The sequence below is a fragment of the Aphelocoma coerulescens genome, chromosome 9 (assembly GCF_041296385.1).
Source record: "Aphelocoma coerulescens isolate FSJ_1873_10779 chromosome 9, UR_Acoe_1.0, whole genome shotgun sequence".
In the NCBI taxonomy this organism is placed as follows: Eukaryota; Metazoa; Chordata; class Aves; order Passeriformes; family Corvidae; genus Aphelocoma; species Aphelocoma coerulescens.
The window spans coordinates 7965352-7978717 of NC_091023.1; the positions used below are offsets into that span (position 1 = coordinate 7965352).

At 40.6% G+C, this 13366-nt stretch overlaps 1 protein-coding gene across 3 annotated transcripts in view; it reads left to right on the plus strand.

The window, feature by feature from the left end:
- The window catches only part of PXYLP1 (2-phosphoxylose phosphatase 1), a 49223-nt gene extending 37986 nt beyond the window's left edge, over positions 1-11237 (plus strand). For all 3 annotated transcript variants that reach the window (XM_069024603.1, XM_069024604.1, XM_069024606.1), the window contains 2 exons: positions 7368-7507; positions 8897-11237. In XM_069024603.1, the coding sequence (XP_068880704.1) occupies positions 7368-7507; positions 8897-9828 (1072 nt within the window). In that variant the 3' untranslated portion in view covers positions 9829-11237. The remainder of the gene's footprint in view (positions 1-7367; positions 7508-8896) is intronic.
- The last annotated feature ends 2129 nt before the right edge of the window (positions 11238-13366 follow it).

Here is a 13366-nt window from a genome sequence, read left to right on the forward strand (position 1 = left end):
AATGGGAGTTGTACATTTAACTATTAAAGTACAAGTTAACAGAAAGTGCTACTGTTTGTTACTTGAAAACTACCCCTTTCCTGTAGTTACCTCTCACTGTTTAGAACTGTCACATGTAAGTTGTGTCTAACTGCCACTAAAACATAATTTTCCTTTCTGTTTCAGTATAGTGCTTCTGTCTAACATGTCTTTGTAGGTTGCTGAAAACTCTTTTCACACCTGAATCACTTTGAGCTGCAGATATGATCTGAACTGCTGCTTTGTGGCAGAACTTCCTTTTTTGTTTAGATTTTATTCACTGATACAGATAAATTACAGTGTACAGCAATAGAAAAAAACAGTGATGATGTAATTTCTCAACATGGCTTCTTTGATTAAATGTAAGTACTTTTAAGTAGGATGATGATGATGATGATTTTTCCAACAGAGGACTTGCAGGTGAACCTACTGAATGCTTAAAAGAAAAATACCAAGATATGTTAGCAAAACCTCTGGACAAATCTACCCCTTCATGCTGCTGTCCCCTCAGCAGTGTCAGGTGTGGAGATTTCAGTGGCTGAGGGCTGTGTGTTGTGTTCCTGCCTACATCGCTCAGGAAAAGAGGCACAGTAGGTACACAGAGCAGTGTAGATGGACCATAAATACCTTTTTCCAGAATGGCATGAAGTCTCCTCTGTCTTTAATTCCACACCAGAAAAGCAAGAACGTTATTTCTTTATTCACAAATGGCTTTACTCTTGTGCTGGAGGTGTTAATGCCACACTGAAAGTGCATTTCACCTCAGTGCCTGGGAGGATCATGGAGCAGATCTTCATGGAAGGAGTTTTTAGGCATGTGCAAGATGAGAAGATGATCCAAGGCAGCCAGCACAGCTTTACTCAAGGCACATATGCCTGACCAGTCTGGTGGCCTTCTATGATGGGGTGACTGAGACAGTGGTTAAGGGAAGACTGACCAGTGTCATCTACCTGGAGTTCTGTAAGGCTTTCAGTGTGGTCCCACATGGCGTCCTTAACTCCAAATTGGAGAGATGTGGATTGGAAGGGTGGACTGTTCAGTGGGTGAGGAATTGACTGAATGGATGCAGAGGATGCAAAGAGAATCAGTAGCTCTTTGCTCAGGTGGAGGTCAGTGATGGGCGGTGTCCCTCAGGTCTCTGGGACTGGTGCTCTTTGATACCTTCATTACTAACACGGACAGTGGAAGCAAGTGCATCCCTGGTAACTTTGCAGTGACAAGAAACTTGTGTCCAGCTTGAGAAATGGGTCCATGAGAAACTCCAGAGGGTCAAAAAGTTCAAGAGGTTCACTTGGGTCAGGGCAGTCCCAGACATGGGGACAGACTGGGAGAAATCACTGGGAACAGACTTGCAGAAAACTTGGGCGTTCTGGTGGATGAAAAACTGGATGTGTGCACTGGCAGCCCAGGAGGCCAGATATTGGCTGCTGCTTTTCTGTGTTCACACTTCAGCTTCCACCAAAGTGCCTGTTCTGTCAAGAGGTGTCATTCAGTGGTCTGATCCAACATCCTCCAAGAGAAGTTGGATTTCCTTGAGCGGTACCTAAACCCAGAAGCACTCTGTGCCTGCTGCAAACTGAGTGGCTTCCTGAAATGAGATGTGCATTCCTGAGATTGCAGAGAGGAGACCAAACTCCAGTTATCTCTGCCATAGAGTGGAGTGGGAAATTAATTTTTCTAACAAGATGGAAAATGAATCGTGTGCTAATAGCTGTGATAACATTTTTAATGACCTGCCTGTAAAGGGTGAGATTATTTCCAGCATGAAATAGTAAGTAGAGAAATATGATCCAGATTTCTATTTGAGTTCCTGAAGGCTCTGATCTTCTGATCTTTCTTTATATCTGTCATGTTAGAATGTATGTGAGAAAGCTTTATTGAAAAGATGTTAACTGCAAGCGACAGTGTTGGACGAGTAGCTGTGTTTCTCAGTGTGCCACAGGAGACCTCAGTTTTGTATTTGTCAGAGAAGCTTTTATAGCTGTTTCCACTTCAGTTTCAGGCAAGGACTACAACATGAAGGCCCTGGAGTCAGAAAAGCTATCCATAAAAGGCAAGGAAGTAGTGTGGCTTTGACACAGCATGACCAAATGGAGCAGTTAAGAGGGCACAGCCAGGCTCTGAGGAGGCCAGAGGGGGAATGCCTGTGGCTCTCAATGATTTATGAAGCATTAGAGCATCAGTGTGTAGATGACACAGCCCTTACCACTCACAGCCCCTGAAAGACCTTGTCTCCTCAAGAACAGAATGTATGTAAAATAGCATCTCCTCTCCTAATTTAGGGCAGCAGAAAGATTAAAAGAGTTGGCTCTGCACCATTCTGTCCAGATGTGTTAAAGCTGACCTTCCTGAATAAATCTAGAATTCAACCATTGTTTTGAATGGAACATTCATTACTTCAGCATCAGGAAGCTATTTGCTGTGTTTGGCTGTCAGGCTTATATTCCTTTGTGATGTAAATTTGGTGCTCGATTGTCAATGTATTTATATGGGGAGTGTGACAGAGTCTGTAATTGCTGCCTTTGAACTGAGGGTTTCTTGCTGTTGTGCAGTTGAGTTGAGATGCCTGATGGAAAGTCTGGCTTGTTTAAGCTTTCTGGACTCACAACATCAGATAAGCAAGCTGCTCATATGCAGGCTGCTCTTTATTTGACTTGGCATTCGGCTGATGGAATTCATTAATTCAGCAGATTATGCCACAGCCCCATGGACTTCTAATGGATATGCAAAATAGCCTTGAGGTCATGCTTGGGTTTTGTGAATTATGGATTGTGACATATAAATGTGGAATGAATATAAGCAAATGGATTAAATGCTTTGGAGAGTCTTCTATCTAAAATTTCAATTAATATTATTATTATCATTTTTATTGTTCTGGATGCAAATTTTCAGAGGGAACCACATAACACATACTTTTTCCTCAAGAAAATGACTTGAATGATGTTATGAAAATCCTTTCATTGTAGTGTTTGCTTATGGGGGAAATAAATTAATCCTACACTTTTTTTTCCTTATGTAGCTCACATTTATAGTGTCAAATGTAAAAAATATACAGTGTTTCTTCACTGAGCTTGTATGTGAGAGAGAAGAAATGCTTTTTGGAAGATGCTAAAATGATTTCAGAAGACTGCTATAATTTGATAGTAAGCTGTGTTAATTAGCATATACTTGAAGGCATTTTGAGAGGTGTTGATGTTAATCATAAGAAGCTTAGTAACAAATACTGAAATTTTAGGTTCAGTATGCACATGTTTTGAAACTGCCACAAAAATGAGCTGGGAGGTGGGAGATGAGACAACCATCATACTGTGAGCTAAAGGGGCTGTGGGTTTGACTTGGGGTGAGGTCAAAGTAGGATCCAGACCAGCACCAGCTGAAGAAAGGTCTCCTGAGGCCTCTGCTGACTTTGAAGACTCAGAGCAGTGAAGTAGATGGAATTACAGAGCCATGGAATAATTTGGGCTGGAGGGGACCTCACAGATCCTCTCATTCCAAGCCCCTGCCAGGGGAGCACTCTGGAGTTTGTTATAAAAATGTAAAAACTGCGAGACCTTTGTGAATAAATAATCCCCAGCAGTACTACTGCTGCCTTAGGATCTCTCTTGTAGACTACAATGTTCTATTGTTGGGTTAAGTGACTCTTCCCATTCATTTTCCTTCTAAAAAGGAAACAGTGTAGTCCTTTGATCTCACACTTTTTTTTTTGCCTACTTGAACTTCACAGAAAACACATGTTATTTGTGCTTGAAGTTCTAAAATGATTTTTTGCATTTTAAGAGAAAGGGACTTGCTTTTGATACAATTTGCAGGGAGAATCTTGCGTTGTACAGTCACAGAAAGGTCATGTTTGTGTGTCTGAACCCTGGTGTGGTCACATTTACTCACTGAGTGATGCACTGAGGGCTCTGCAACTCCTTGGTCCTCTCAGCTTTTGCCATGCATCTCAACTCCTTAAGGAAAAAGGAAATTTTATTGAAGGATGCCAGCTCTGTTCCTGGCAGAAATACATAATATAGTTCAAATAGTTGTGCAATATTTCTTTCCATGTACACTGTAGCAATAAAGAGGTGATATTTCAGTATTAAAGCATTTTAAGACCTTTGCAAATAAGATATTTAAATGTTGATTAAGGATTTAAATGTTGGTCCATCTTAATGCTAGTGCATGAAAACCAGAGTATTAAATCTGGGATCTATTATCCCAGTGTTTAGTTCGTAAATAACAAAAAGGTCGCCTGAATTAATTATTTGAGGGAAAAGAAGCATCCTCAGTTTTGTTACAGATTAAATTTATTCTATTGTACATAAGTAAAATAATTAAAAGGCATATTAACAGATTTTAAATAATGGAACCAAATGTTAAAATTGGGAAGTGCGGCTATTGTTAGTGGGTTTAAGTGAAAAGCTGTTCCATTTTCTGACAAAATATGAAATATTTTTTTATACTAATACCTTTTGTAAATGTGGTTGCTTGCCATTGTAATGCCAGGAAAATTACAGAAGGATATCTCTTTAGCCCGTTTTTATTTTCTGATTATTTTTATGGAAATAAAATTTTAAGGGTAATTCAGTCTTTTCAACTGTACAACTGAGCAATTTCCTTTGCTTCCTGCTCCAACAGCCCCAGCAGCCTCAGCCGTGTTGCCTGGATACTCCATCTCCTGCAGCATCTGTAAATTGGCCAATTCAACAGGAGGATTCATATTCTAAATAAAAGCCAAGTCTTGGGGTGGGAGGGGGATTGCTTTGTCAGCTGGGAGCCTGAGTGCTGCTCAAATCCTGCTGCTGAGAAAAATGGGTGTTTGTTTGCCCAGTTCTACAGGGATATGTACTGAACAAGAAGTAAGCTTTGAATTTCTATTCAGAAAGATGTCCAACAGTCATATTTCACAATGCACTTCTGCAGGCATGTGCTTATTTTGTGCTCACTTTAAATACAGTGTAATCCGAAGTTAAGTAACTTGAATCTCCATATCTAATATTATTAATACACTGTATTAATACACTGGAATATAAATTCGTCAATTATCATCCCTTTTTAAATTTTGTCTTGAAAGTTAATTTATTTTGCCTGCTATTTTTTCAGAAAATGCCTTTTGCAAAGTACAGATAAATACTTTGCTTTCTTCTTTCCTTTCTTTCTTCCCACAAGTGATTGCTGGCAGTTTTATCAGCACGGGTTGGATTCTGTTAGAATTCTTTCAGGCTTTTGTGAGCAAAACAGAAAAAGAAGCAGAATGGATAATGCAGTTGTTCTAGTTTTCTATCACATGTGTTTGCAGAACTTGTTAATTAAGTGAACAGCATTTAAGGAAAATTTCGATTGTCAGTTTATTCATGTGTAGAGTTTTGTAAAGTTCAAGATTTAGAAAATTGGTGGTTCAGCCTGCTACCTCTGTAATAAGCTTAAAAGGCCATTTGCTAATGGGTGTAATTTAATTTTCTCAACTTAATTCTTCCATTTTTAGATTTCACTGCTGGGCTGTGAAAATAGTGCAATGTACAAAATGTTCTCTTGGAAATGTTCTTCTGGAGCTGGAGTGAGCTTCTGATGTACGATTGTACAACAGGAAGCCTCTGCTGCTTGAGAAACATAAACCAGGCTTCGTTCCTTTTTCTGCTTTGCAAATACCAATCTTCATTTGCCCTGCTAAAGTTACGATGTACAGAAGAAGCTGTGGATTTAGAATATCATAAATTGGCTGGTTTTCCTTTAATTTGAAGTAAAAATGAAAAAAATTAGTCTGATTTTTAATTTCATTATGCTTTTTGTCTCATTTCCTTTCTTTTTCTTACTGGCAGTTGTGGCATTTTCCTGCCAGGATGGGTTTTTTTTCCTGAATGTAAATAAAATACTGGAAAATTCCAATTTTATAAGATGATATGAGCTACCTTTCTGTTGACAGACAGATTCTTACGAGCCCTCATGTCTATGCAGGCTGTGAGCATAGCTCTGCAAGAGGTCCTCTCATGTATGATAGTTTCTCAGCTGGCTCTTCTAAGTAAGCATGCATGTCTTTGTCTCAGTTAACTTTGATTCCAGACACTCAGTCCTGCTTTAGTGGTGTTACTGCTCCCTCTGGTGGGTCCTGCAACTTGGGTTTCTTTTTAAGACCTGAGGTTTTTATATCAAAAGTAGTTTATCATTCTAACAAATGTAAATATGAACAGTAAACACAAGTCCCAGACTTCTGTAAAAGATCCCTGACAAAATTTATTTTCTATATATATATTTTTTTTTTTAAGCACCATGAAAATATATTAACTGTATTCAAGCTGAACATCCTATTAAGACAAACCGTCTAGGGCAGCGTTGGGTTGCCAAACAGTTTCTGATTTAGTTCTGCACAAAATTAGAGAGGTGACTGTGTGACCTTTGGTAATTGTTGACATTTAACAAAGAAGACCCCACTCATATAATGCATTTCTGCTATAGGAACATGATCACAGATTTATTTTTTAAAGGTTCGGATTACCTTTGGGTTACATTGTGGGCTTTTTTTGTACCTGTAGCTTTCTGCACAGCAGTACCACAGGGAGCTGAGTCTGTGGTGTATTTGAAATTTTCAGCACAGTTTGGGAGATCTAAGCATTCTTTCACTGACTTGAACTCTGTTTCAGTGAGTTAACTCAGACATTTTTGTGAATATCTCTTTTCCAGCTGCATTCATCCCTTGCATGGTGGGGGTATCTTACCTGTGTAAGTGTCCAGCAGTGTTGGCCTCTTTCTTCCTGGATAAAAGTGCAGTACCCCAATTATTCCAGTTTTAATGGTACTTTCCTGTCCCATGTAATTGAGACTACACATTCTAATTGATTTGAGGCTGAAGGAAGTAGAAATAAAAGCTGAGATTGTAATCAGCTTTGTACATTACAAAATCTGAGAATTCCTTCAAGATCATCTATTTAAAATACTGGTTATTTGAACCCCTTTAGATTGTTACTGCCTTTGGCTGCACTGTTAAAGAGCATTGGTACTTCAGAAACCAGAGAGAGGTTTGGAGGGTTTTAAAAGGATTTTTAAATCTCTTTTCTTTTTCATTTTAATTCATAACAGTATTAGTGACTGAATTCAAAGCAACCCCCAGAAATTGTTCTAAATTACTTACTGAAAGGTATCATAATTTTAACATGACATCTGTTTTCCTACAGTTCTTTGGTTGGTAGTAAGTAGTTAGATTTCTTTTCCATACTTGCAAAAGTCCTGACTAAGAGCAGATGTTGTCTCAGTGGGAAATAACCTCACACCATGAAATTTCTGAGCTGACATATTTGGAATACTTGACTCTCTTGAGTTGCTTTCCCATACGCTTTTGGAAGTGTTCACATTTTGGTTTTGTACCTCTCTAGGAAACCTTCTCATCCTCAGCTTGAAGCCTTCATTAAGCATATGTCCAAAGGGTCTGCAGCCCAAATGGATGGTTCCCTGAGCAGCCTGCCTCGCTTCCCCAGTCATTCTCTATGTGAAATGGGAGAGCTTACGCAGACAGGTGAGTTCCCATAGCAGCTCTGTCTCATCCTCTGCTCTGTAAAACACAGTCTGCTTGAAAAGGGATCTTCTGATTCTCTTTATATTGAAATAAATGCTTGTTTATGGAAACTTATCATGTTGGTCCTATCCTAGGCTATGCTGGGATATGGATAAAATATTAGACTCTCTACTGTAAAAGTGGCAGCAGTTGTAGAAACCATGCTTTGTCCTGTAGCTTGACAACTCTGTTACACACTGGTCAATCTTGACATCTCTTTTAACTTTCTTTGTAGCAAGGCAGAGCACCTTTCCTTCAGGTTACTACACACCACACAGTTGCACTGTTACCCTTGTGACAAACAGCAGTGCTCACTCCCTCCTGAGGAAGATCTAGTGCTCTGTTACTGGCAGGGTTGTGATTCAGAGGGACCCTCTGTCCCCTACAAGAGATGCTGATGTAGCAGACAAACCTGATGCTTGGTCTGTGGAAATGCTTTATACTAATCTGGTCCCTGTCAGATCCTTGTGTGTTCTGGGATCTGTTTGGAAGATATCCTTGGTCACTGTCAAGTCTTGCAAAGTGATACCAGGAGGAGAAAGCAAGGCAGGACATCACAGAAAGCTTCCTAACACAGCCTGTTGTGTGTGAAATTGCACACAGTACATGGATTGTGTAACTGAGCTGGCATCTAGACTCCTGTGGCCTGTAGCAAGTTATGTAGAGGTGTTCTAGTGCATAAAGGGTTCATGCCCATTGCTTTGCTGCTGTGAGAGGTTAGTGCAAGAAATGTGAATACTGAAATAGAGGTTTTTGGCACATGAGAAGGATATACTCTCCCTTTCCAGCTGGAAAAAGGCAGAGCTTAGCATGAATTACCAAGCAGTTTAAATACTCCCCAAAGGAAGATGGAGAAGGAAGTTTGATGCAATTGCTGCACCTCACCGCTGTTCTTTGAGTTTACACACTAGTTTACATTCTGTGTATTTGTTTCCTGACTGCTGGTGGTTTTATTGGCTGCCATAAATTTTCAGGGACACAGCATTCTCTGCCTGCCTGAAAACCTGACTCAGGTGCAGTCTTCAAAAACACCTTACTTTTATAGTCATGTTAGACACAATCAGTCTGTCCAAGGAATAAATATTAAACCACTTAAGGTTTTAAACAAATCTGATAGAACCAACTTCTTTTCTATATTTCAGGTTAGTTCCTAGAATCTGAGAGATACTGAAGAATAGCAGGTTTCTCATGTTTCAGACAGTTTTCCTAATAGTCAATCACAAGTGAAGTTCAGTTTTGTAAGTTTATAACCTTTTAACTTATTGTTCATTTATCAGTAAGGCTGCTAGCTGTAATTTTTTTTTCAAAACTGCAGAGATTCTAATCATGTGAATTTATGTCTAAATTCAGGGGTTGTACAACATTTGCGAAATGGACAACTGCTCCGAGAAATTTATATCAACAAACACAAACTGCTTCCTGGTGACTGGACAGCCAAGCAGCTCTACTTGGAGACCACAGGGAAAAGCCGAACCCTGCAGAGTGCTTTGGCGCTGCTCTACACCTTTTTGCCAGATTTTGACTGGAAGAAAATCAACATGAGGCACCAGTGGAGCACCATTTTCTGCTCGGGAAGCTGCGACTGTCCCATGAGAAACCACTACCTAGAAGAGGAGCAGCGCAGGCAGTACAGCTTACGGGTGAAAAACAACGATTTGGAGAAAATATATGTGGATATGGCAAAGATTGTGGGCATTCCCACCAGGCAGCTGAGAGCTTCTAACCCAATAGATTCTCTCTTGTGCTATTTTTGTCATAATGTCTCATTTCCATGTACCAAAACTGGCTGCATTGGTATGGAGCACTTCAAAGTAATCAAGAGACATCAGCTGGAGGATGAGAGAGAAAGACAGGAAAAGAAACTTTACTTCTTGTACGCACTATTGGCTACTCATCCTCTCCTCAACCAGACTGTCAATCGACTGCAGCGTATTGCAGAAGGCAAGAAGGAAGAAGTGTTTGTTCTCTACTCTGCGCATGATGTCACCTTGTCCCCTGTTCTCAGTGCCTTAGGCATTACAGAGGCCAGATTTCCCAGATTTGCTGCCAGGTTAGTTTTTGAGCTGTGGCAGGATGGGAAGAGGCCCAAAGAACACTTTATCCGCATCCTGTACAACGGTGCTGATGTCACATTCCAGACCTCATTTTGCAAGGATCATTATAAACGTTCCAGCAAGCCAATGTGCCCACTAGAAAAATTTGTCAACTTTGTCAAGAGGGATATGTTCTTGATTTTTAACAGTACTAGCTACTATGATGCATGTCGTAGGAGAGCACTGTAGAGAAGGGAGGAGGAAAAGAGGCAGTGTTAACTTGTGTCAGTGATCTGTTTTCTGGTGGAGGCACAATTCAGTTTTGTTACTTCTTGTACTTGTATGTGTAAGTACAGAAAGGTAATGGTTGAAGCATTCTTCAAATAGTTTTATTTTCATTCAGGCTGCAGATGGCCTTAAGTAGAAGAACAAATGCCAAGGGTTATGTGTATGTGTATGCTCACAAATGCTGTTAACTGTTGTGATAAATCATGTAGGTGAATGTAGCCTGGCGCTTGCTTGATAGAGTGAGAGAGCATAGACTTTGTGTTTCTCTGTTCCAGAGCAATACTTGGATAGCATAAGTTCAAAGCCAAAAGTACTTGTTTTTTTTGTTTTTTTCACCACCATCTCACTGCCATTTTAAGCAGTTCATGTCAGGGTCATTATGAATTCTAGGTGTCTACCTTAAGGCATTTTTAAGGAAATTTTGAATTTCCTTACTTGGCGGAAGCCTTCTGATGTTGTGGGGCAGGTCCTTAAAGCAAAGTGCATGTATTTGTGTGTGAATACTTGCCTGAGCATGTGAAATGAGTGTGTGCCTTTTGGACCTCACAGACATAGAAACCCTTGGCTATTGTTGCCAGTGTCAGAGAAGGGTGTACTGGAAAAGGGATACAAAACTCTCCTCTTTGATCGCACTTTCAGCACTTTGAATAGTTGAAACACAGTCTAGAAACATGTAAAGGTCTTGTGACATTAAAATATGTAACACTAACAGCACCACTAAACCTGAGTGGGAAATTAGGGTTAGAAATCAGTTTTATGGTGAAGTGTTGGGCTCTTTCTCATTGTGAACACGTTCAAGCTGTTGTGGTGTGGAACAAGTAAGTGTTTTAGGAATTTGCTATGGTGACTGCTTGAGACAGCTTGACTAAATACTGAGAAAATTTTGAGTTAGTATTTTTATGGACTAGGAAGCTCTTCTTTTGTAAGACCAGACTTGTACATATTGTACTGTGTATATTTATAACAAAGTAGGTATTTCTTACTTGTTTAGTTTGTAAAGACTTGTGGAGGTCACTTTTTAGACTTTTTTTTCCCTTGATCAGGATGTTTAGACTTAAGAATAAACTGTCTTTTATGGGTAATTTGAACAATGAGTAGATACGAAAACTTGTACTTCAGACTGCTTTCATCTCTGTAGGAGTAGTAAATTGAGAACCAATTTTTAATAGAATTCATAGAAATTTTATAATGGTGGAGGTTTTTTAACCTCTAGAAATAAATTAGTCTGTGACTTGTGATTCAATGGTGCTAGTTTGTCAAAGAAAACATAACTCGGCATAAGTTCTCTGACTGTTGGCATTCCGCTCTCTCTGTTTTCAATGCTGCATTTGAACATGTTTCTTTTAATAAAATTCTGGGGTCTCTTTGTATATTTGTGTGTTATGTGCGTTGTGACTTCCTCAGCTGTTTGCAGGAACAAGGTGAGTGTTGTTAAGCTGCTTGTTGCATTTGTAACTTCTGCACTGCATCTATCCTGGGCCCCAGTCTGGGCAGGAGCAGCTAAACATTTCATGAATGCTGAACTAGAAATCCTGATGGAGTATTTGGGGCTTTTGTACCACATTGGAGTGATAACCTTTCTACCCAAGAGACTGGATCTGCTTGTTGTCATCCCTGTGTGTGTGCTGGCGGGAGAAGAGGGAGAGAATCTGAAAGGCGAGCTCACTGTGGAAATCAGGGGAAGGGGTCCTTTTGCCTAATGTAAGTAGCAAAGGTAGAGACCCCATAACTTTTCCTTTATGTTGAGGTGGAACCTCTTGTGTTGTCAGTGGGGGCTCTCTGGTAGCTCCATCTCTCTTGCCCTGCTGTGATGAAGAGCACTGATAGCTGTTTCAGCCAAAACAGCCTCCACTGTGGCCAGGGCAGTGACAAGAAACTTGTATTGGGGAATTTAAGGAAATCTGGAACTAAAGTTTCAGTTACAGCTTTATGTTGTCAGCACCTGCTCGCTTGTATGTTTGAGGTCACTGGGTGAGCAGAACAAAATCTCTAATGTAAAAATAATAATAAGGCAAAATCGAATTATTCTAGTGTGTATGCATAGTTCACTAAGATACACTCATCTCTTCTAAGCCACACATGCAGAGGATCTGCAGCAGTGAAAAACTCGATCCATCTCCAGTGCCACCAGAAGTGCTAAAGGAAAGAACTGCAGGGCTGAGATCATTCTCACAAATCTTGGACCTGGCTGTGGAGATAAAGTAATCAGCAAACTGCATTATTGAAGTTGATTAATCATTACCTTTTGAAGTTTGACCTAATTTATGATTCAATTTGCAATTTCAAGTGGATTTATATTTGGATTAAGGTAACAGATGTAACTACCTGAACAATGAAAAGAGGAATCGGTGGGAATTTATTTATCCTGGAATTGGTGAATAGCCTTTCTATAGGGGTGCAGTGATGAATTAGCCCTACCAGCTGGGAAGCATTGACTTGAGCAGTTGCACAGTTTAATCAGGTGATAGAACAGGACTAAAAGCTGCTGCTTTAAGGAATGCTGCTTGAGATCTTCCTGTTGGCTTGAAACCGACGTAGGAGTGGGCTGTTCTGTTGTGTGCTAAACACGGTATTCGAATAGAAACTGATGTTTATACATGTTGAGTACTTGTACTGTGAATGAAATTTGTGCAGTGCTTCCTCACCCAATCCAGCTCTTTTCCCAGAGCAGTGCTGATGTCCCGTCTCTCCCCGCCCGCTCCTCGCTTCTGTTTGTGCCATTCCTAGGAAGGCGTAACAGCTTTAGTTTCAAACGCTCCTTGCACCCCGCGAGTGCCAAATGGCTTGGCTTGAGCTGCCGTGTGTTACGCGTGGATAAAAAAGGGAGGGAAGGAGTGTAAACGCAAGATTCCCGGTGCCGGAGGGCTGCGGGAGGCGGATCCCCCGGGACACGCGGGAGCGCGGCCGGGGCTGCGGCGCCCTCGCGTGGCCGCTCCCTGCGGCGCAGCCCGGGACTGCGGGAGTTACAGCGGCAGAGCGGCTCCGGAAAAGCAGGAGTTAAAACCGGGTGAGTTGTAGATGGATTTCGTCCTGCAGTCTGAGCAAGAGGCCTCCTTCCCCGTGGTTTAAGTGAGTAGGTGTCTATGTGAGATGCTCAAACCCTTGTGGACCGAAGAAGGAATAAAGATGACAGCTGTGATGATTATTTTGAAGTGAGTACTTCATGTTGCTGTATTCTGCAGGTATTCTACAGCTTTGCTACCCCGTGTACTAAACTCAGCCCTACAATTTTCAGCAGAGCTATTTTTAAAATTAGTAAAGCCTATTCTATATGGAAATACAAAGCAAAGTATTTTTTCCCCCGTCAGTTTTCTGGCTTGGTCTCAGTTTGCTTGCCTTGTGGTTTTGTTCCTTGCCCCTTTGTCACATGAGAGGAGCTATGCTGCATGTGAGTGCTATGTCCTTATTCAAGCAGTTGAGATGTGATAGAGTCTGAACTTTGTAAAGTTCCTTCAAACTAAAGTCAAATACCATTAAGCTCTTTATTTTCAAATATCCT